Raw genomic sequence first — 22,075 nt, 5'->3', positions numbered from 1 at the left:
TCCATATAATAAAAATATTGCACGCCACAAGAGCGTGCAAGGGTTAAGGGGACGTAGCCCCTTACGACGGTGTGAAGAGCGCCTGTAGAGTGCGATGAATCACCTAGTATAAATATATCAAATATTTCTCTGAAATGGGTCCCAGTAACAGCATGAATTTCACACACAGCAAGTTCCTAATGAAATCTGTGTAATATAAAGGGGTTACTATTGGCTACTGACCCCTGCTGGGCATGCCAGCTCCTGTGATTACGTTTCCATTCAGGAAAATAAAATGGATTTGCCTGTAGAATCAGCTCTCAACAGTAAATTATTAATGCAAGGTAGGTAGTTTAAGGGAAGTACATTGTGTACTGTATCTCTCACCAAGATTGTGAACAGCTTGTGGCTTTAATCAGCCTATAATACAGTAGGTTGTATAAGGTCTCCCACCTACTGTATGGAGCTGCTTCTCTGAATAAATAGCCTTGACTGGTCCGTCTATTCTGTGGCTCCAGGAATGTGGCTTTCACATCAGGCTATATAGAATATCCCGCCCGTCCATGCTGTTACTCTGAATAGTTGGCTTCCCCGACATAAGCTGCATGTGCTCCCAGTCTGTCCCGCTGTAAGCCAATAGAGCAAGTGGTCAGGGCACACCAGGACACTACAGTGCACACTGGTCACTACCTTGGGGGAAAATAGGACATTGATAGGTAAAATGTCTGGGTCCCAGAACCTGAATAGAAAGGAACTTAATAACCATTTTCTTTACCCTACTTGTAATTTCATCAAAGGAGGATGAACATTGCAGGTTTTCCTGCATGTACCTCTATAGGTAGCAAAGGGAAATTGTGATCTGTGATGTTTGTGGCCGTGAGTTAGCAGGGAAACAGGCCAGCTGCTGGCAGCTTATGGTTATTGTTAGTGAATGAATTGCCCCCAATTTGTGACTGCTAAAAAATAGCCTGCTAAACTTAGTCACTGGGCAGTATTGCCTGTCTGTCACACTGTATAGTGTGTGAGTGTTACATGGGCACCTTTACAGAACTGGTTCTCGTTTATTTTGGTTTTAAACTCATTAGAATTAAGGTTGTAGCAGAGAAAGAAGTAATTGCTGGGATGTCATAACAATTGTAAACGTCAATAATGTCTTAAATGTACTTATTCTGCCTCTTTCTTTGGTTGCCAGGCATGAAAAGACGACCACTGTCAGCAATGAAAGTCAGCCGAGTGTGGCAACTTCCACACCTCTCCAGAGGAGGAAAAGGATTTCCACATTGCCTAACCTGGCCAAGCCAAGGCTTTCTAATTCTAAACCTGTTGTTGTTGCTCCTCCTCCCAAGCCTCCACAAGTGGAAATTGGTCCCACATTACCTGTCAGTAATGTTCCGTGTCAGACTGAAGTGTCTCCACCTGAGAAGGCCAAATTACCGAGCCCTCCAAAGTCACAAGCTCCTCCTGCTGCAACTCAAGCGCAGCATGTGGCCTTACCTGAAAAGAGAACTCCAGTGCCTCAGGTCCCCCAGTTTTCTCCTTATAAAAAATCTGTCCTTAAACATTCTGAAGCGAGTCCTGTTAAACCTGTGGAGTGCACGCCAAGGGACGAGCTGAGTCCTCTTAAAGAAAGACCTTCCCAGAAGTCTATCAATGAAGACTTTGTGACAAATAAGCGAATTACTTCTAAAAAGACTGTTGGTAATCTGGAGAAGGAGAGACTTAGACGATCACAAAAATTACGAGAATTGCTTAGGGATGAATTGCGGAAAGAACGGGTATATATTTATATATTTTTTCTCTCTCTTAAGCATGTCTGGTGCGTTGTAATATTTAAGATCTGCTCCTGAAACTTTTCTAAATGTAAATAGAATTCTACTTAATGGAAATAAAATACATTGGGGTATATTCAATTGGTGTCGAAAGCTGCCATCTGTCGAAAAGACGTCAGTTTTTGACTTTTTAAGGTCAAATCGTGATTCGACCTATTCAATCCCAGCTGTCTTTATTCGACAAGTCGGGGAATTCGACTTGTCGAATAGTACGTGAATCGGTGGTATAGCTGCCGATTCACGTACTTTTGAGGGAAACGGGGCCAAATTCGACATGATTTGACCCTGTTTCCGACCATCTCAGTCCGACATAAAAAAAATGTCGGACTGAGATTAGGGACCTTAGTGGAGGAGACGGAGTAGAGCCGCGGGCAGTGCTGGAGATGGGTAGCGCCGGAGACGGGGAGCCGCGGGCAGCCAGACCCCTGTCGGGCAGCGCTGGAGACGTGGAGCCGCGGGCGACGGGGTGAGCAGCGCTGGAGGATGTCACAGCCGCCGCTCACAGCAGCGTCCACCCGGCTCCAGCAAGCGAGACTTTGCTTGCTTGAGCCGTGTGTCGCTGCTGTGAGCGGTGGCTGTGATGCGGGGACGACTGTGAGGCAGAGAGACGGGGGGGGGGGGGTGGGGGGAGACGGGGGAGAGCCACAAGCAGACTGGGGAGAGCAGCGCTACAGCAGCGGCTATATAGCCGCTGCTGTAGCGCTGCTCTCCCCAGTCTGCTCGTGGGTCTCCCCTGTCTAGCTCCTGCATCTCAATTCGCCTTTTTTAAAAGTCGAATTGAGATGACATTGAATAGCCCAAGTCGGATCCATTCCGACAAATGAATGTCGGAATGGATCCGACTTCAATTAAATATACCCCATTGCCTATAGGTTTATATTATTAATACAAATTGAAGGGAATTGAATGCATAACTTCTACTTTAAAACTTCCTACTCCTAAATAAGATTTCTCTGACGTCCTAGTGGATGCTGGGAACTCCGTAAGGACCATGGAGTATAGCGGCTCCGCAGGAGACTGGGCACAAATAGAAAGCTTTAGTACTACCTGGTGTGCACTGGCTCCTCCCCCTATGACCCTCCTCCAAGCCTCAGTTAGATTTTTGTGCCCGAACGAGAAGGGTGCACACTAGGGGCTCTCCTGAGCTTCTTAGTGAAAGTTTTAGTTTAGGTTTTTTATTTTCAGTGAGACCTGCTGGCAACAGGCTCACTGCATCGAGGGACTAAGGGGAGAAGAAGCGAACTCACCTGCGTGCAGAGTGGATTGGGCTTCTTGGCTACTGGACACCATTAGCTCCAGAGGGACCGATCACAGGCCCAGCCTTGGAGCTCGGTCCCAGAGCCGCGCCGCCGGCCCCCTTACAGAGCCAGAAGCAAGTAGAGTCCGGCAAATCGGCGGCAGAAGACATCCTGTCTTCCACAAGGTAGCGCACAGCACTGCAGCTGTGCGCCATTGCTTCTCAGCACACTTCACACTCCGGTCACTGAGGGTGCAGGGCGCTGGGGGGGGGGCGCCCTGAGCAGCAATAGAAACACCTTGGCTGGCTAAAAGTACATCACATATAGCTCCTGGGCTATATGGATGAATTTTAACCCCTGCCAGATTTTCACAAAAAGCGGGAGAAAGGCCGCCGAGAAGGGGGCGGAGCCTATCTCCTCAGCACACAGGCGCCATTTTCCCTCACAGCTCCGCTGGAAGGACGTCTCCCTGACTCTCCCCTGCAGTCCTGCACTACAGAAACAGGGTAAAAAAAGAGAGGGGGGCACTAATTGGCGGGATATTAACAATACAGCAGCTATAAGGGAGAAACACTTATATAAGGTTGTCCCTATATCTATATATAGCGCTCTGGTGTGTGCTGGCATACTCTCCCTCTGTCTCCCCAAAGGGCTAGTGGGGTCCTGTCCTCTATCAGAGCATTCCCTGTGCGTGTGCTGTGTGTCGGTACGTTTGTGTCGACATGTATGAGGAGGAAAATGATGTGGAGGCGGGGCAATTGCCTATAATAGAGATGTCACCCCCAAAGGAGTCGACACCTGAGTGGATGGCTTTATGGAAGGATTTACGTGACAGTGTCAGCTCCTTACAAAAGACGGTTGATGACATGAGACAGCCGACTAATCAGCTAGTCCCTGTCCAGGCGTCTCAGAAACCATCAGGGGCTCTAAAAAGGCCGTTACCTCAGGTGGTGGATACTGACGTCGACACGGATACTGACTCCAGTGTCGACGGTGAGGAGACAAACGTGACTTCCAGTAGGGCCACACGTTACATGATCACGACAATGAGAGAGGTGTTAAACATTTCTGATACTGCAAGTACCACTAAAAAGGGTATTATGTGGGGTGTGAAAAAAACTACCTGTAGTTTTTCCTGAATCAGACGAATTAAATGAGGTGTGTGATGAAGCGTGGGTTTCCCCCGATAAAAAACTGATAATTTCTAAAAAGTTATTGGCATTATACCCTTTCCCGCCAGAGGTTAGGGCGCGTTGGGAAACACCCCCTAGAGTGGATAAAGCGCTCACACGCTTATCAAAACAAGTGGCGTTACCGTCTCCTGATACGGCCGCCCTCAAGGAACCAGGTGACAGAAAACTGGAAAATATCCTAAAAAGTATATACACACATACTGGTGTTATACTGCGACCAGCAATCGCCTCAGCCTGGATGTGCAGCGCTGGGGTAGCTTGGTCGGATTCCCTGACTGAAAATATTGATACCCTGGATAGGGACAGTATATTGTTGACTATAGAGCATTTAAAAGATGCATTTCTATATATGCGAGATGCACAGAGGGATATTTCCACTCTGGCTTCAAGAGTGAGTGCGCTGTCCATTTCTGCCAGAAGAGGATTATGGACGCGACAGTGGTCAGGTGATGCGGACTCTAAACGGCATATGGAAATATTGCCTTATAAAGGGGAGGAGTTATTTGGGGTCGGTCTATCGGACCTGGTGGCCACGGCAACTGCTGGGAAATCCACATTTTTACCCCAGGTAGCCTCTCAACATAAAAAGACGCCGTCTTATCCGGCTCAGTCCTTTCGTCCCCATAAGGGCAAGCGGGCAAAAGGTTCCTCTTTTCTGCCCCGGGGCAGAGGAAGGGGAAAAAGACTGCAACAGACAGCCACTTCCCAGGAACAAAAGCCCTCCCCCGCTTCTGCCAAGTCCTCAGCATGACGCTGGGGCCTTACAAGCGGACTCAGGCACGGTGGGGGCCCGTCTCAAGAATTTCAGCGCGCAGTGGGCTCACTCGCAAGTGGACCCATGGATCCTGCAAGTAGTATCTCAGGGGTACAAATTGGAGTTCGAGACGTCTCCCCCCTCGCCGGTTCCTGAAGTCTGCTTTACCAACGTCTCCCTCCGACAGGGAGGCAGTATTGGAGGCAGTTCACAAGCTGTATTCCCAGCAGGTGATAATCAAGGTACCCCTCCTGCAACAAGGGAAGGGGTATTATTCCACGCTGTTTGTAGTACCGAAGCCGGACGGCTCGGTGAGACCAATTTTAAATCTGAAGTCTTTGAACACTTTCATACAGAGGTTCAAATTCAAGATGGAGTCACTCAGGGCAGTGATCGCGAACCTGGAAGAGGGGGACTATATGGTGTCTCTGGACATCAAAGATGCCTACCTCCATGTCCCCATTTACCCTTCTCATCAAGGGTACCTCAGGTTTGTGGTAGAAAACTGTCACTATCAGTTTCAGACGCTGCCGTTTGGATTATCCACGGCACCTCGGGTCTTTACCAAGGTAATGGCCGAAATGATGATTCTTCTTCGAAGAAAAGGCGTTTTAATTATCCCTTACTTGGACGATCTCCTGATAAGAGCAAGATCCAGAGAACAGTTAGTAGTCGGAGTAGCCCTATCTCAAGTAGTGCTACGGCAGCACGGCTGGATTCTAAATATCCCAAAATCGCAGCTGATTCCGACAACACGTCTTCTGTTCCTAGGGATGATTCTGGACACAGTCCAGAAAAAGGTGTTCCTTCCGGAAGAAAAAGCCAGGGAGTTATCCGACCTAGTCAGAAACCTCCTGAAACCAGGGCAAGTCTCAGTGCATCAATGCACAAGAGTCCTGGGAAAGATGGTAGCTTCCTACGAAGCGATTCCATTCGGCAGATTCCACGCAAGAACGTTCCAGTGGGATCTGCTGGACAAATGGTCCGGATCGCATCTTCAGATGCATCAGCGGATAACCCTGTCCCCAAGGACACGGGTGTCTCTTCTGTGGTGGTTGCAGAGTGCTCATCTTCTAGAGGGCCGCAGATTCGGCATTCAGGACTGGGTCCTGGTGACCACGGATGCCAGCCTGAGAGGCTGGGGAGCAGTCACACAGGGAAGAAATTTCCAGGGCTTGTGGTCAAGCCTGGAGACATCACTTCACATAAATATCCTGGAGCTAAGGGCCATCTACAATGCTCTAAGCCTAGCAAGACCTCTGCTTCAAGGTCAGCCGGTGCTGATCCAGTCGGACAACATCACGGCAGTCACCCACGTAAACAGACAGGGCGGCACAAGAAGCAGGAGGGCAATGACAGAAGTTGCAAGGATTCTTCGCTGGGCGGAAAATCATGTGATAGCACTGTCAGCAGTGTTCATTCCGGGAGTGGACAACTGGGAAGCAGACTTCCTCAGCAGGCACGACCTCCACCCGGGAGAGTGGGGACTTCACCCAGAAGTTTTCCACATGATTGTGAACCGTTGGGAAAAACCAAAGGTGGACATGATGGCGTCACGCCTCAACAAAAAACTAGACAGGTATTGCGCCAGGTCACGGGACCCTCAGGCAATAGCTGTGGACGCTCTGGTAACACTGTGGGTGTACCAGTCAGTGTATGTGTTCCCTCCTCTGCCTCTCATACCCAAGGTACTGAGAATCATAAGAAGGAGAGGAGTAAGGACTATACTCGTGGCTCCGGATTGGCCAAGAAGGACTTGGTACCCGGAACTTCAAGAGATGCTCACGGAGGACCCGTGGCCTCTACCTCTACGAAGGGACCTGCTCCAGCAGGGACCCTGTCTGTTCCAAGACTTACCGCGGCTGCGTTTGACGGCATGGCGGTTGAACGCCGGATCCTGAAGGAAAAAGGCATTCCGGATGAAGTCATCCCTACCCTGATCAAAGCCAGGAAGGATGTAACCGTGCAGCATTATCACCGTATTTGGCGTAAATATGTTGCGTGGTGCGAGGCCAGGAAGGCCCCTACGGAGGAATTTCAACTGGGTCGTTTCCTGCATTTCCTGCAAACAGGACTGTCTATGGGCCTAAAATTAGGGTCCATTAAGGTTCAAATTTCGGCCCTGTCGATCTTCTTCCAAAAAGAACTGGCTTCAGTTCCTGAAGTTCAGACGTTTGTCAAAGGAGTGCTGCATATACAGCCTCCTTTTGTGCCTCCAGTGGCACCTTGGGATCTCAATGTGGTTTTGGGGTTCCTAAAATCACATTGGTTTGAACCACTCACCACTGTGGACTTAAAATATCTCACATGGAAAGTGGTAATGCTATTGGCCCTGGCTTCAGCCAGGCGCGTGTCAGAATTGGCGGCTTTATCCTATAAAAGCCCTTACCTAATTTTTCATACGGATAGGGCAGAATTGAGGACTCGTCCTCAATTTCTCCCTAAGGTGGTTTCAGCGTTTCACCTGAACCAGCCTATTGTGGTACCTGTGGCTACTAGGGACTTGGAGGACTCCAAGTTGCTGGACGTAGTCAGGGCCCTGAAAATATACGTTTCCAGGACGGCTGGAGTCAGAAAATCTGACTCGCTGTTTATTCTGTATGCACCCAACAAGCTGGGTGCTCCTGCTTCTAAGCAGACTATTGCTTGTTGGATTTGTAGTACAATTCAGCTTGCACATTCTGTGGCAGGCCTACCACAGCCAAAATCTGTAAAAGCCCATTCCACACGGAAAGTGGGCTCATCTTGGGCGGCCGCCCGAGGGGTCTCGGCTTTACAACTTTGCCGAGCAGCTACTTGGTCAGGGGCAAACACGTTTGAACAAATTTGATACCCTGGCTGAGGAGGACCTGGAGTTCTCTCATTCGGTGCTGCAGAGTCATCCGCACTCTCCCGCCCGTTTGGGAGCTTTGGTATAATCCCCATGGTCCTTACGGAGTTCCCAGCATCCACTAGGACGTTAGAGAAAATAAGAATTTACTTACCGATAATTCTATTTCTCATAGTCCGTAGTGGATGCTGGGCGCCCATCCCAAGTGCGGATTGTCTGCAATACTTGTACATAGTTATTGTTAACTAAATCGGGTTATTGTTGTAGTGAGCCATCTTTTCTAGAGGCTCCTCTGTTTATCATACTGTTAACTGGGTTCAGATCACAAGTTATACGGTGTGATTGGTGTGGCTGGTATGAGTCTTACCCGGGATTCAAAATCCTTCCTTATTGTGTACGCTCGTCCGGGCACAGTATCCTAACTGAGGCTTGGAGGAGGGTCATAGGGGGAGGAGCCAGTGCACACCAGGTAGTACTAAAGCTTTCTATTTGTGCCCAGTCTCCTGCGGAGCCGCTATTCCCCATGGTCCTTACGGAGTTCCCAGCATCCACTACGGACTATGAGAAATAGAATTATCGGTAAGTAAATTCTTATTTTTACCATTTAAGTTGCCCTTAGCACTAAAGATATATATTAAAAAAATCAATTAACGTGTAAAGTATTTAAAAAAAAAAAAAAAAAATATTAATCATCATAGACCTATGTTAAAACAAAACACACAAAAGAAAAGCAGTGATTTGTTTATTTCTGAAGTCGGATGCTGTCGTTTAAACCTGCTGTGCTACGTATGCAGGGGGGCTACCGCTATGCCGGCGCTTGTGATCACATTCTTAAATGCAATCGCAACGCAGGAGGGCGGCCCTTCTTATGTTGGGCGGCCTTGCCCTGTGCTGGGCGGCCACCAGCATGACATTTTTTTAGTGAAGATTCTGCTCTTTAGCAGAATCTACTCCTGAACCTGAGTCGGGTATAACCACAATCAAATAATTACTTTGGTTATTAATTGCATCTGGAACTTAATTAGTCCCTTGTTCATACATGTTTTAGCTATACTTTATATGGGGTACTTAGTCATTGTTATGTTACTAGCCTAGATTCAGAAAGATTCCTTCTTCTTTTGGCAGATTGTATCCCTCAAAGTGGTGATCCAAAGCTCTAGTAGTTGCTTTATGCATTGTGATTGTATAAAACTTTGCCCTGAGTTTAAAAACTTAATCTTAACAGAGTTTTAGGGGGATATCCTATTAGCAGTGGTACTTTTACTACTGCTAATAGGATCGCTGGGGGCTGTTCTATTAGCCCTTTTCCCTCAATGCCGTCGCCTGTTGGGGATTATGATTGGCATGCCTCAGGCATCCGAAGCATAATCTGCGATAAGGAGCTGACAGAGCTGCGATAACACATGGGAACGGGAACTTATTCCGAATCCAATGTGTTTTCGTGCGATCGCAGGTCCAATTTTGGTCTCTAATTGGATACTGCGATAATGAGTCATTCATTAATTGCGATAAACAGCCGTTTAACTGCCGAAATTACATCGGGGCTAATAGGATACCACCCATAGTCTTTAATCTAAAGTTCCTTTTATTAATATGTTGGCAGTGATCAACTCCCTTGAATCCTCAGGGGGGTATTCAATTAGTGTTGAAAAAACTGCACTTTTTGCCGTTTTTTTGGGTCGAATTTTATTGCCTGTGCCGATTTCAAAACTCCAGCACTGGCGAAAACCATGTGTATCTGTAAATTTGCCACTGATACACATGTTTTGGCGAATTTGCGGCCGTTTTCGCCCATTTTTGGTGCAATTTTTGCCCATGCCATTTCTACAAAAAAAAAAAAAGTGAAACAGCATGGGCGAAAATGGGTTAAAAAACGGGCATGCCAGCAATTGAATACCCTGTGTCTAAAAAACTGCACTTAATTGAATTCCCCTTTCAGTGAGCTACTTGGAACAATATACAGCAGATCAGGAACTTTTCATAAATCCCCATAAGGTTTTCTCTGTAATGGTAACCGTTTGGTTTTTCCAGTGAAGTTAATAAATTTGTCTGTCGTTAAAATCTGTAATAAAGTAATTTGTTTTCTATATAACTCTCATAGCATCTTACTAATCAACATTTCAGTCATGTTTAAAATGAACTTTATAAATATGACATAACTTGAAATCAACCCATAAACCATTTGTCTTAAGCCAGGTACACATCAGCCAAGTAATCGGACGATATATCGTTCTGACGCAGTTGGGAATGAAATAATCGTGCGCTCGTGGATCTTTCCCTGGATCATCCTGTCTGGCATGCTGCATGCCCAATGGGATGACCCACAGAACAACAACACATTTTAAATATGGTGGTCAACGATGCATAACGCCTTCGTCCACTGCATCGTGCAGTGTGTATGGACAGCGCAATGTATCGTGCCATCGCTGGGTACACACATTGTTTAGTGTGTACATAACAGTAGCTCAACAGGTTGTGTCTGCTCTCTCAGCTTCATCAATTTCCAAAACATCTGGATTCAAATGTTATCCCCCCCTCCCGGGCACGATCGCGCCCACCGGTGGTATTCTAATGTTACTGCCGACGGACACGACAGGTTAATTTCAACTCGCTACCCTCGGAGGTAGCGAGCTGAAATTCGTGTAAAGAGACCCGTTTGGGCGCCCAAACGGGTCTTTTCATGATCGCGTCCATTAGTTTAGTTGGGTTCAGGTGCTTTACGCGCCTAAACCCGACTGTACTGTGCGCGATAGGGGCAAAAAAGGGGGACATTTGAATATCGCCCCTCTATCTAACGTCACTTAAGACGGGAGATATGGGGTGCATTAAGATTTGAATCCTCCTACCCCCCCTAGATTCAGGAGTCCCTTATGCGTCCTCAAAAACACAGCTGTCCTGGAATTAGCAACTGATAGAGATCTTGTGAAGCTTTGGAAATGTTGGGGAACATTTAATAGAAAATGGAGGTCCAGCTAACCATCCATTTGACAGTTTAAACCGATATCACGCTAAAGGGCTGTAACCTCTGGTGTCTGTTAATCTGATGTCTCGCTGAGGATGCAGAGTACCCCACATATACCTAAAGACCTGGTATTGAAAAGGAAATAGTTAAATTCCAGATACAATTAATTATCAAATTATCTAGTACTTATAATGTGGCAATACACTGAGGGTTTACCAGAGAGTGACTGATTTCACCACTTGTTTAGAAAGTGATAGCTAACATTTCTTCCTGTCTCTGTTTTACCACATCTGTTACCAGTAGTACATTTTAAAATTGTTTTGAAGTACTTTATTAATGTATCATATTTTTTCGAGGGCGGGAGGGGGGGTCTGTAAAAAAAAAAAAAAAAAATATATATATATATATATATATATATATATATATATATATACATTTTTTTTTTTTTTTTTACATAGTCTTAGCTGTCCTTCAAATTAGATGTATACCCCTGGCCCTCTTGCACCCGTCACCTGCGTGTGCCAAGCCATAACTTGCAGCAAGTTAATGGCTGGGTATAGGTCACCAAACACATATGTATAATTTTGCCACTGGCTGCAAAACATGGCAAAGCACGGCAGGTGACAGGCAACATACAACAGTAAACTCCAGACAGCAGCTTTTTTTTAACAAACATAACAGTACAGCACTTCCAATTTTCATTAAAGTTTTGGGTTTAACGCAAAGAAATAACAGGCCCCCCCAACGTCTTGAAGATTTCTTTCCCTCACAAGCAATATACTATAACTACAACACCCCTGAAATGCATGGATTAATCAGTGGTGCAGGTTGCAAATAAATTGTGTAATGTGTGGCAAAAAAGGATGTTGCCACATGGGGAGCGGACAATAAAAATAATTGTGCTTAACCTTTTCCTGTGTGTATGTGTGTGTGTGTGCTGTCACATTTACATTGTCAGGCAAAGAGTGTGTTTCTTGTACAGCGGAGTGTTCCTCTTCACCAGGGGGCTCACTACTGGGTACTCAGGGCAGTGCACCTTCCTAGAATAGCAGGGCTGAACTGGAATGGGTTAATTCCATTGAGGGAATGATCTCAAATATTTCTACAAAGCTATCCCGCAAGGAGAAAGAGACGCAATACTTAAGACAGACTGTGGATGAGTTTATGAATAGAGAGTTAGTGCCCAAACCAGCGTCTCAATCCCCTCCCATTTGTCCACAAAAACGATCTCTGGCCCATATCCTGCAGTCTGTCTCTGCTACTCTGTCACATGGAATAGAGGCTCTTATAGAGGCTAACAGAGATGTTCTACAAATTCCTGATAAGGCGTCAGAGGAGTGTGAGGAATCTTATTTTAATGTAAAAAGAAGTCCTCAGTCACTTTTCCTGCGTCAAAGGAATTGAATACCCTGTTTGAAAAACCATGGGTTACTCCTGATGGGAAATGTCCAATTCCTAAAAGGTTGCTCTCACCTTTTCCTTATCCTCTGGAGGATAGGAAAAAATGGGAAAATCCACAGATAGTGGACGCATCAGTCTCTAGGCTGTCAAGAAAAATAGTATTGCCTGTCCGTGGTGCAGCCTCCCTAAAAGATACGGCTGATCGTAAAATTGAGACTACACTCAAATCATTGTACACAAAGACCCACTATTGCATGTGCTTGGATCACAAAAGCCATTGCTAAATGGTCAGGTAACGTAATTGAGGGGTTAGATTCCTTGTCTAGGGGGGGATGTTGTTTTACTCCTGCAGCATATACAGGACTGTGCGAACTTTATGGTGGAAGCCTTATAGGAGATTGGTTTGCTCAATGCACGCACCACCGCTATGGCTGGGGCTTGTGGCTACACCAGTGGACTGCTGATGCGGACTCCAGGTAAGGCGAGGAAGGCCTACCATTCACAGGAGTGCCCTTATTTGGAGACTAATTGGACAAATGGATCTCCAAAGCTACTGCGGGTAAGTCTACGTATTTTCCTTCCGCAGCTCCCCCTGCCAGGAAAGCTTATTCAGCTTCAAATTTACAGTCCTTTCGGATAGCCAAGTTTAAGGGCAAATCCAGAGGTGCCTCTATGGCCTCCAGAGGCGCAAGAGGTAAACCACTCAAACCAGCAACTGCAGGTGCTCGGGAACAGAGCTCAGGCTCTGCTTCCTCAAAGCCTTCAGCATGACGGTGGACCGTGAGGCCTGGAGGATTGTCAGGTGGGAGCCCGAGTAAAATTCTTCAGTCACATCTGGTTAAGTTCATGCCGGGATCCCTGGGTAATAGATCTTATTTCCCAGGGCTACAGACTGGAGTTCCAAGAGCTCCCACCTCACATATTCTTCAAATCAGGCTTACCAGCTTCACAAGAGGCAAGTATAACGTTGCAGCAGGCCATCCAAAAACTGGTACAGATTCAAGTCATTGTTCCAGTTCCACCTCATCTACACAACAAGGGGTACTATTCCAACTTGTTTGTAGTACCGAAACCGGACGGTTCGGTACGACCAATTCTGAACCTCAAGTCCTTGAATCCATTCTTAAGAGTGTTCAAGCTCAAGATGGAATCTCTGAGAGTGGTGATCTCGGGTCTGGAGGAAGAGGAATTCCCTAGTGTCTCTAGATATCAAGGATGTGTACCTTCACATTCCGATCTGGCCGCCTCATCAGGCTTATCTACGGTTTGCACTGCAGAACTGTCACTACCAGTTCCAGGCCCTGCCATTTGGTCTCTCCACGGCACCGATGGTGTTCACCGAGGTGATGGCAGAGATCATGTTTATACTCCGCAAGCATGGAGTGAACGGAATTCCGTACCTGGACGATCTTCTGATAAAGTCGCCATCCAGGGAGAGGTTGCTGGACAGCACTGGCCTCTCAACCAAACTTCTCCAGGATCACCGGTGGATTCTGCACCTTCCGAAATCTCACCTAGAGCCAACACAGAGGCTCCCATTCCTGGGAATGATACTGGTCACGGAGTCGCAGAAAGTGTTCCTTCCGTTGGAAAAGGCATTGGTAATCCAGTCGATGATTTGGGATGTCCTGAAGCCAACCTGGATATCGGTGCATCTATGCATTCGCCTTCTGGGGAAAATGGTAATGGTGGCCTCTTACGAGGCACTTCAATACTGACGGTTTCACGCAAGACCCTTCCAGCTCGATCTGTTGGACAAATGGTCCGGATCACATCTTCACATGCACCAGAGGATTCGTCTGTCGCCAAAAGCCAGGATCTCCCTTCTGTGGTGGCTACAGACCTCTCAGCTCGTTGAAGTTCGGAATTCAGGACTGGATCCTGTTAACCACGGACGCAAGCCTCCGAGGTTGCGGAACAGTCACCCAGGGGGTGCAGTTTCAAGGAAGATGGTCAAGTCAGGAAGACATCCTTACAATCAACATTCTGGAACTCAGGGCCGTAAACAACGCCCTTCTGCAGGCCTCTTATGTTCTTCAGAATCAGGCTATTCAAGTCCAGACGGACAATGTGACGGCAGTGATGTACATAAATGGACAGGGCAGATCGAGAAGCAGAGCAGCAATGTCGGAGGTGTCAAGAATTCTCCTCTGGGCAGAAAAAACCTCTTTGGCGTTGTCTGCGGTCTTCATTCTGGGAGTAGACAACTGGGAAGCAGACTTCCTCAGCAGACATGACCTGCACCCGGGGTAGTGAGGCCTTCACCCGGATGTGTTCAGGTGCTTGACATGTCGATGGGGATATCCACATGATGGCCTCTTGTCTCAACAGGAAGCTTGAGAGGATTGTTCCAGGTCGAGAGACCCACAGGCAGTGGCAGTAGACGCTCTGACGACTCCATGGGTCTATCAGATGGTGTACGTGTTTCCTCCACTAACTCTGATCCCAAGAATTCTCAAAAGAATAAAAAGGGAAAAGGTTCAAGCAATACTCATTGCTCGCACTGGCCAAGAAGGGCCTGGTACGCGGACCTTCTGGAGATGTTCCTTGAAGATCCGTGGCCTCTACCTCTTCGCGAGGATCTTCTGCAACAGGGCCCATTCGTCTATCAGGACTTACCATGGCTACGTTTGACGGCATGGAAGTTGAACGGCTAATTCTAGCCAGAAGAGGGATTCCTAACAAGGTTAAGACTATGACCCAAGCCAGGAAGGGGGTAACGTCTAAACATTACCAAAGTATTTGGAAGAAATGCGTCTCTTGGTGTGAGAGCAGAACTTATTCTGTGGTGGCATTTCATCTGGGACGTTTCCTGCTTTTTCTGCAGACAGGTGTGGATGTGGGCCTATGTCTGGGCTCCATATAATGTCCAGATTTCGGACTTGTCCATTTTCTTTCAAAAACATTTGGCTTTTCTCCCTGAGATCCAGACGTTCTTGAAAGGTGTTCTGCACATCCAACCTCCCTTTGTGCCTCCCACAGCATCTTGGAATCTCAATTTGGTGCTGCAGTTCCGCCAATTGGACTGGTTTGGACCGTTACAGGAGGTGGATGTAAAATATCTTACGTGGAAGACCGTCACACTGTTGGCCTTGGCTTCAGCAAGACGTGTGTCGGAGCCCTTATTTAATTTTCCATGAGGATAGAGCTGAACTCAGAACTCGTCAGCAATTTTTTCCTAAAATGGTGTCTCAGTTTCACATTAACCAACCTATTGTGGTTCCGGTTGTCACTGACACCTCTGCAACTTCAAAGTCTTCGGATGTTGTGAGGGTTTTGAAGGTGTATGTAAAGCAAACAGCTCGTTACAGAAAATCGGACTCGCTGTTTGTTCTTTATGATCCCAATAAAATTGGGTGTCCTGCTTCAAAGCAGTCCATTGCACGCTGGATGAGGCTCACTATCCAGCATGTTTATTCCACGGCAGGTTTGCCGGTTCCAAAATCTGTACAGGCCCACTCTACTAGGTCAGTGGGTTCTTCTTGGGTAGCCGCCCAGGGTGTCTCAGCTTTACAGCTCTGCCGAGCGGCTACTTGGTCTGGTTCGAACACGTTTGCGAAGTTCTACAAGTTCGATACTTTGGCCTCTGAGGACCTTCAGTTTGGTCACTCTGTTCTGCAGGAACCTCAGCACTCTCCCACCCGGTTTGGGAGCTTTCGTACATCCCCATGTAGTGTTCACTCTAGGCTGTTTTAGCAGGGCGCCGCGCCCTGCCCGTTTTTTAAAAGGCAAAACCCACCCTGCCCCTTTTGCGGCGCCTTGCTAGAACAGCCGCCCGCTTCCTGCCCTCCCAGCGTGTAAAGATGCCGTGCGCATGTGCACGGCATCCATTCACGCTATGGGAGAGAGCTGGAGGAAGCCCAGCACCGACGGAGGTGCTGGGCACGCCCCCAACAGTGACGTCGCCGGCGACGGACGTCCCCTACAGCAGCGTATGTGGGCCGAACGCCCACTAAAATGACGTAGCCATGCCCCCTAATTTGCATTCCACCCCCCACCCCACCCCGATTCGACGCGCAAATGTGTCCCCGGAGTCGGGCACCCTGTCCCATTTAATTTCTAGAGTGAACACTACCTATGGTACTAAATGGAATCCCAGTATCCTCTAGGACAGGGCTGGCCAAACCGGTCCTCGAGATCTACCAACAGTTCATGTTTTCTAGGCCTCCTGGAGATCTGTAGAATTGTCAGTTAGGAATGAACGAACTAAAGTTTATCCTGCACCAGACTAAATGTAAATAATTAATTAATGATAACCAACTAGACAAAGAAAAATTAGGCCCCAATAGGCAACTGTTCTTATGTTGGAGGTGCTCCCGGAATTATGTAACAGATGCACATTTATTTGGTGGGTGTGGAAAAACCCACAACTCACCAAAAGAGAAGAAATTCCTTTGTTTGGAGCACTCTTTTTTTTTTTATAATATGTATACATTATTTATTTGAATTAAAACCTAACTTTTATTATTCAGTACTTGACTAAAAAATGAAAGGGGTATACTTTGAATATCATTTAGTGAATCCCCTTATGAACAGTGGTAAAAATATATATGAGCAGATACTGTCGTCTTGAAATTCTTGATCTTGCTCAAAAAATAATAAAAAGACAGTGATAGTAGTCTATCAGAATTCTAGCAAACCGCAATAGTGATATTTTTTAATGCATTTAATCAGACAACACATTAGTATCTAATATTGGAACTTGAATGTCTCATACATAAAATCCAGACCAATAATGTGTCTGGATTACAGCAAACGGCATGAATCGTGCTTAATACCTTCTTAGGATCGGCTTATCCCCATAGCTAAATAAACACTTGTGCATTGATAGCTGGTCCCTCTTCCATGAAAGGTGATTCAGAATTACTACACATGTCTTTGTTTGCTGAATAGAGAATACATGGTTGCTATTTGAATATACTGGGCACCTCATCTGCATTATAGTTCATATGTATCCTTTTGTATAATCTTGAGCATGATCATAACAATTTAATATTATGTATCAAATTATATTTGTAACAGATGCAGGTGCCTAAGCAGCAGCCACTCCATCTAGCTCAAATTCTAGTCACAATTCAGCAAGCCACGTAACTGCCATTTGACCTGTACATAAATATACAACACAGTATCCCCCTAAGATCATACGGGAATTATGGTTATTTAAGAGGTAGAATCAAAAATCCAGAAAAACCCTAAGCATGTCTTGATAAAGGCATCAAGATGTATTGCAGATCCTATACATATGGGCAGATGTCTGCATGCCGGAATCACTTAGATGCATATAGGGTTTAGTAACAAAAATAATGTGTTGTAGTATATCATGGACAGTGAAGAAGACAGCTGTAGACACTCTAGTAAACGAATCCCATCTGCTGTCTGACCTCATCCATGAACGGAGGAAAGATGAGAGTAGGACCGTGGACTGTGCCGTAGAAATGAGAAAAGAAGGAACACTGGCTGGGGATCCCGTTGTGGTGTTAGATGGGCCCTGGTGCTTTAAAGGCCTTGCAGGATCTAAATGCGCCACTAGGGCCTGGGCCAGAGTCCAAAATAAAAGAGGGAAAACAATGAAAAAGATCAAAATATCATTGATTTAATGATGCTATCAATTAAAGAGAAAACTATCCAAATTGTAGCATAAGGTTAAATATTCAACCGTATATACAATATAAGGGACATGTGATCGATATGTCTCTCTGTAGCTTGTCCCTGGCATATAATCCCCAGGGCAAAAATTAGTGTTAAACACACAAATGTTAATACCTCCTTATCCTTGGAATAGAAAGTTTAAAGCAGATTTTATTTATACTGCAGTTTCCCACACCAAAGTTACTCTTAATAGCTGTAAACTGCTCGAGGTTAGTAAATCATAATCATAAATGATATGATAAATAAAATACTTTAAGATCTTAGCAACAAGTGCTATGTTCTCTATGAATAGATAATAAAGAATCACTAGTGACGTGAAAAAATGTCTGTTCAAAACAAAAGCCCGCACATGACAATAAGCATATATATTGCTACTATAAAGAATGGTTATAATATATATCTTTGTGGGCACAAGCTAAATGTTATATCAGGCATTAATATATACATATTGGTTGGGCTTTGACGTTGCCATACTGCTCTAAGAGGTTGGTACCTGTTCAATAGAGAACATACAAGGACAATACCTGTTAGATAAAGAGCTGAAATAAAGCAGTTGGCACTCCAGTTCACCGATCCCATCTGCTGTCTGACCTCATCAGATGAGCGGAGGACAGATGAGAATATGATCGTGGGCTGTGCTGTTGAGTAAGAAGAAGAAAAGGACGGCAACTTGTGAAGCCGTATGTGGTGTTAGGCGGACCCTGATGCTTATTGCCTTGCAGGGTCTGGATGCGCCACCGGAGACCAAGGGGTATATGCAATTAGCGGCGAATCGCGGCAATTTTTCGCCCGTTTTTTCATTCGACACAATTCGCCCGTCGAATTTCGGCAAGTGGGTGCCGAAATTCACCATATTCAATGAAAAATGTATTCGACAGTTCCGCTGTCGAAAAACGGCCGATTTGACGGTTTTTGATCCGATTTTTAAAAAACGTGAAAAAACAGTAAAAAACCCGAAAAAAAATGGCGTGGGGTCCCCCCTCCAAAGCATAACCAGCCTCGGGCTCTTCGAGCTGGTCCTGGTTCTAAAAATCCGGGGGAAAAATGGACAGGGGATCCCCCGTATTTTTAAAACCAGCACCGGGCTCTGCGCCTGGTGCTGGTGCAAAAAATACGGGGGACAAAAAGAGTAGGGGTCCCCCGTATTTTTAACACCAGCATCGGGCTCCACTAGCTGGACAGATAATGCCACAGCCAGGGGTCACTTTTATACAGCGCCCTGCGGCCGTGGCATTGAATATCCAACTAGTCACCCCTGGCCGGGGTACCCTGGGGGAGTGGGGACCCCTTCAATCAAGGGGTCCCCCCCCCCCAGCCACCCAAGGGCCAGTCACGGGGGGGGTCTCTTCATTCGGGGAAAGGGGTCCCATGTGTAAACATGGGACCCCTTTCAGTCCGCTGGTCCGGGTGTTCGTTTTGTTTTTTTGCTAAGTACGAGGATTTATCTCTGGACACTGGATTGAGGTGAGTATAATTTTTTTCACAGGTACCCCGGATCGTCGGAGACGAGACGTGCCAGTCGGCGTGTCAACATAGGTAAGTATGTGTGTGTCGGCAGGTGTGAAATAAAGTTTTACACTCAAGGTGTGTGTCTCCTGTTTTTATTTGGGTATTTTTTTCCCAGTAGTACTACAGGTACCAGCGGGCCCGTTTTTCTCCCGCATGCTGGTACTTGTGGTTCTCCAAGTACCAGCTTGCGGGGGAGGCTTGCTGGGACTTGTAGTACTACTACTGGAAAAAACAATATACTTGACATTTTCTCAAGGCTATCAGCCCCCCATCCGCAGCCCTTGGATGGGGGGGACAGCCTCGGGCTTCACCCCTGGCCCTTGGGTGGCTGGGGGGGAGCCCCATGATTGAAGGGGTCCCCACTCCCCCAGGGTACCCCGGCCAGGGGTGACTAGTTGGATATTTAATGCCATGGCCGCAGGGCGCTGTATAAAAGTGACCCCTGGCTGTGGCATTATCTGTCCAGCTAGTGGAGCCCGGTGCTGGTTTTAAAAATACGGGGGATCCCCTGTCCATTTTCCCCCCGGATTTTTAGAACCAGGACCAGCTCGAAGAGCCCGAGGCTGGTTATGCTTTGGAGGGGGGACCCCACGCCATTTTTTTCCGGGATTTTACCATTCCATCTAAAAAAAATATATATATTTTTACAAATATATAAATAATACTTGTGCCTCCAAAAAAGACAAACCAAGTACCTAATCCCTTCTAATATAAATAGATATGCTATTACCAATAAAAAAAACACCAAAAAAAACATGTTTTAATTTTTTTTTATTAGTTTCACCCACCAAAGTGTGGCGGATTGAAAATGACGAATTTACTGTCTAAAAGCACTGTTGTCGAATTTCCAAACTTCAATTGAATATACTTTTGTCGAATTGCAGCATTTGTATCATTGCAGAAAAGTCGAATTTCAAAAAGTCGAATTTTGAAAGTCCGTTTTTTTTGATGGAAAGTACTGAATTGCATTGACGATTTTTTTTTTTTGGCGAAAAAGTCCCGTTTTTCGACAATTTCGGGAATTCGACCGCAATTGCATATACCCCCAAGTGTCGGTCCGTGGAGGGGAGAAGAGAGAGAGGGTATGGGGAATACCGGGTTGTTTTGTCCAAACCGCAGGTCGCTGTATATTGCCGCTGCTGGCCGCGGTACCCCCGGATTCAGTAGATCCTGGCCGCAGGATTACTGTATATTGCTGCTGCTAATCACGGCTCCCCCTGCAGTGAGGAGTCCGTGCGTCAGGCCGTTGCTGGACGTACGTTTCACCACCTGGGCTTGCTCACCTAGCAGCCTATAGTGGTGTTCAGATAATGCATTTAAAAAGGAATCGTTAGCCAATACCTTTCCTGAGGTCCTAATTATTTAATTTTGGCATCAATTAGCCCTGCTGTTCTTATCCATTAAACAATGTATTCCCTATCTGACTCCAAAAGGCAAGTCATCTCAGAGATTAAATGTAAAATTTATTTTGTACACAATGAATGAATGCAGCACATCTTAATTAGTAATGACTACACCTGTGCACCAGATAGGTGGTCTGGAAAATGTGAACTGTTGGTAGATCTCGAGGACCGGTTTGGCCAGCCCTGCTCTAGGGTGTAAGAGAAAATATGATTTTAATTACCTACCGGTAAATCCTTTTCTCGTAGTCTGTAGAGGATACTGGGCACCCGGCCGGTGCTTCTTTCTTCCTGCACTGTTATTGTTGGTTCAGCTGTTACTGTTCCTATTTAAAGTTGGGTTAGCATAGCTTTCCTCTAGTTTGTGTGTGCTGGTTCGGAATCTCACCACTATCCTTTATATCCTTCTCTCAAAGTATGTTCATCTCCTCGGGCACAGTTTCGTAGAGTCATGTTTAGTGAAAATGTCAGTTCTTTTAACCCGTGTCCTCAATGCTGCATGGCCTTAACATAATCTTTTTTTTTTTTTTTACCACATTTATCCTACCTTTTGGTTGTAACTGTGTTTTGTCTGTGTAGAAAATCTGGAAGGAGAAGCATCCCATTATACCCATCACAGTGGAGCCAGAGCGATCCAAGATGGTTATGAGAGATTTCATACACTTCATTCCAGCAAATAACCCCATGACGTAAGTCTGTCACTGCCTGGATATGGCTGCTGTCCTGTCTGTGTGTCCATCTATGCAAAGTATAAACCATAGCCTAAGAGTAGAAACAATTATCTAGAAAACAGTCTTGAGCATTCTTGAGAATAGATCTATGTCTACATGTAAGTGCTCAGCAGACTATTCGTGTCACTTCAACCTCATCCAGTGTGTGTGATATTGGGGCTGTGGGCTGGCAGTATTGCAAACTTAATTCATGACTGCTGGTAAGAAAGGAGTGTTAAGGACTTTAGATTAGATAGGAGACTTGCACACCATACCGGCCGCTTACATCCCGTGACAGTTGTCATTTTGCACAAGGGATGTGGATACTCCGGAGAAGGCTGCAAGGAAAGGTTTAAATGCTAGCAGTCGGGAGACACCTGCCCACAGCACGGTATTTCAAAAACCAGTGTAATATCACCAGGAATTTACAATTATTTAGTATATAGTATGCACTGTTTAATCAGGAATATAGTACATACAGTAGGAGGTGAATACGATCTGCCTCCATCTACTGTATCTCCAGACCTGGAAGTTGCAAAACTTGCTTTGGAGGAATACAACCCAGGAATACGCAAGTACCTGCTTAAATATCTATGAACCTCGAACAATACTAATTCACTA

At 46.1% G+C, this 22,075-nt stretch overlaps 1 protein-coding gene across 3 annotated transcripts in view; it reads left to right on the top strand.

Annotated features, from left to right (window-relative positions):
• Window positions 1-22,075, top strand: part of BDP1 (B double prime 1, subunit of RNA polymerase III transcription initiation factor IIIB) — a 240,670-nt gene that overhangs the window by 5,392 nt on the left and 213,203 nt on the right. For all 3 annotated transcript variants that reach the window (XM_063963887.1, XM_063963886.1, XM_063963885.1), the window contains exons 2-3: window positions 1,172-1,754; window positions 21,324-21,433. In XM_063963887.1, the coding sequence (XP_063819957.1) occupies window positions 1,172-1,754; window positions 21,324-21,433 (693 nt within the window). The remainder of the gene's footprint in view (window positions 1-1,171; window positions 1,755-21,323; window positions 21,434-22,075) is intronic.

Source organism: Pseudophryne corroboree, chromosome 1, assembly GCF_028390025.1.
Source record: "Pseudophryne corroboree isolate aPseCor3 chromosome 1, aPseCor3.hap2, whole genome shotgun sequence".
NCBI lineage: Eukaryota > Metazoa > Chordata > Amphibia > Anura > Myobatrachidae > Pseudophryne > Pseudophryne corroboree.
This window is presented reverse-complemented; position numbering and strand designations above follow the sequence as displayed.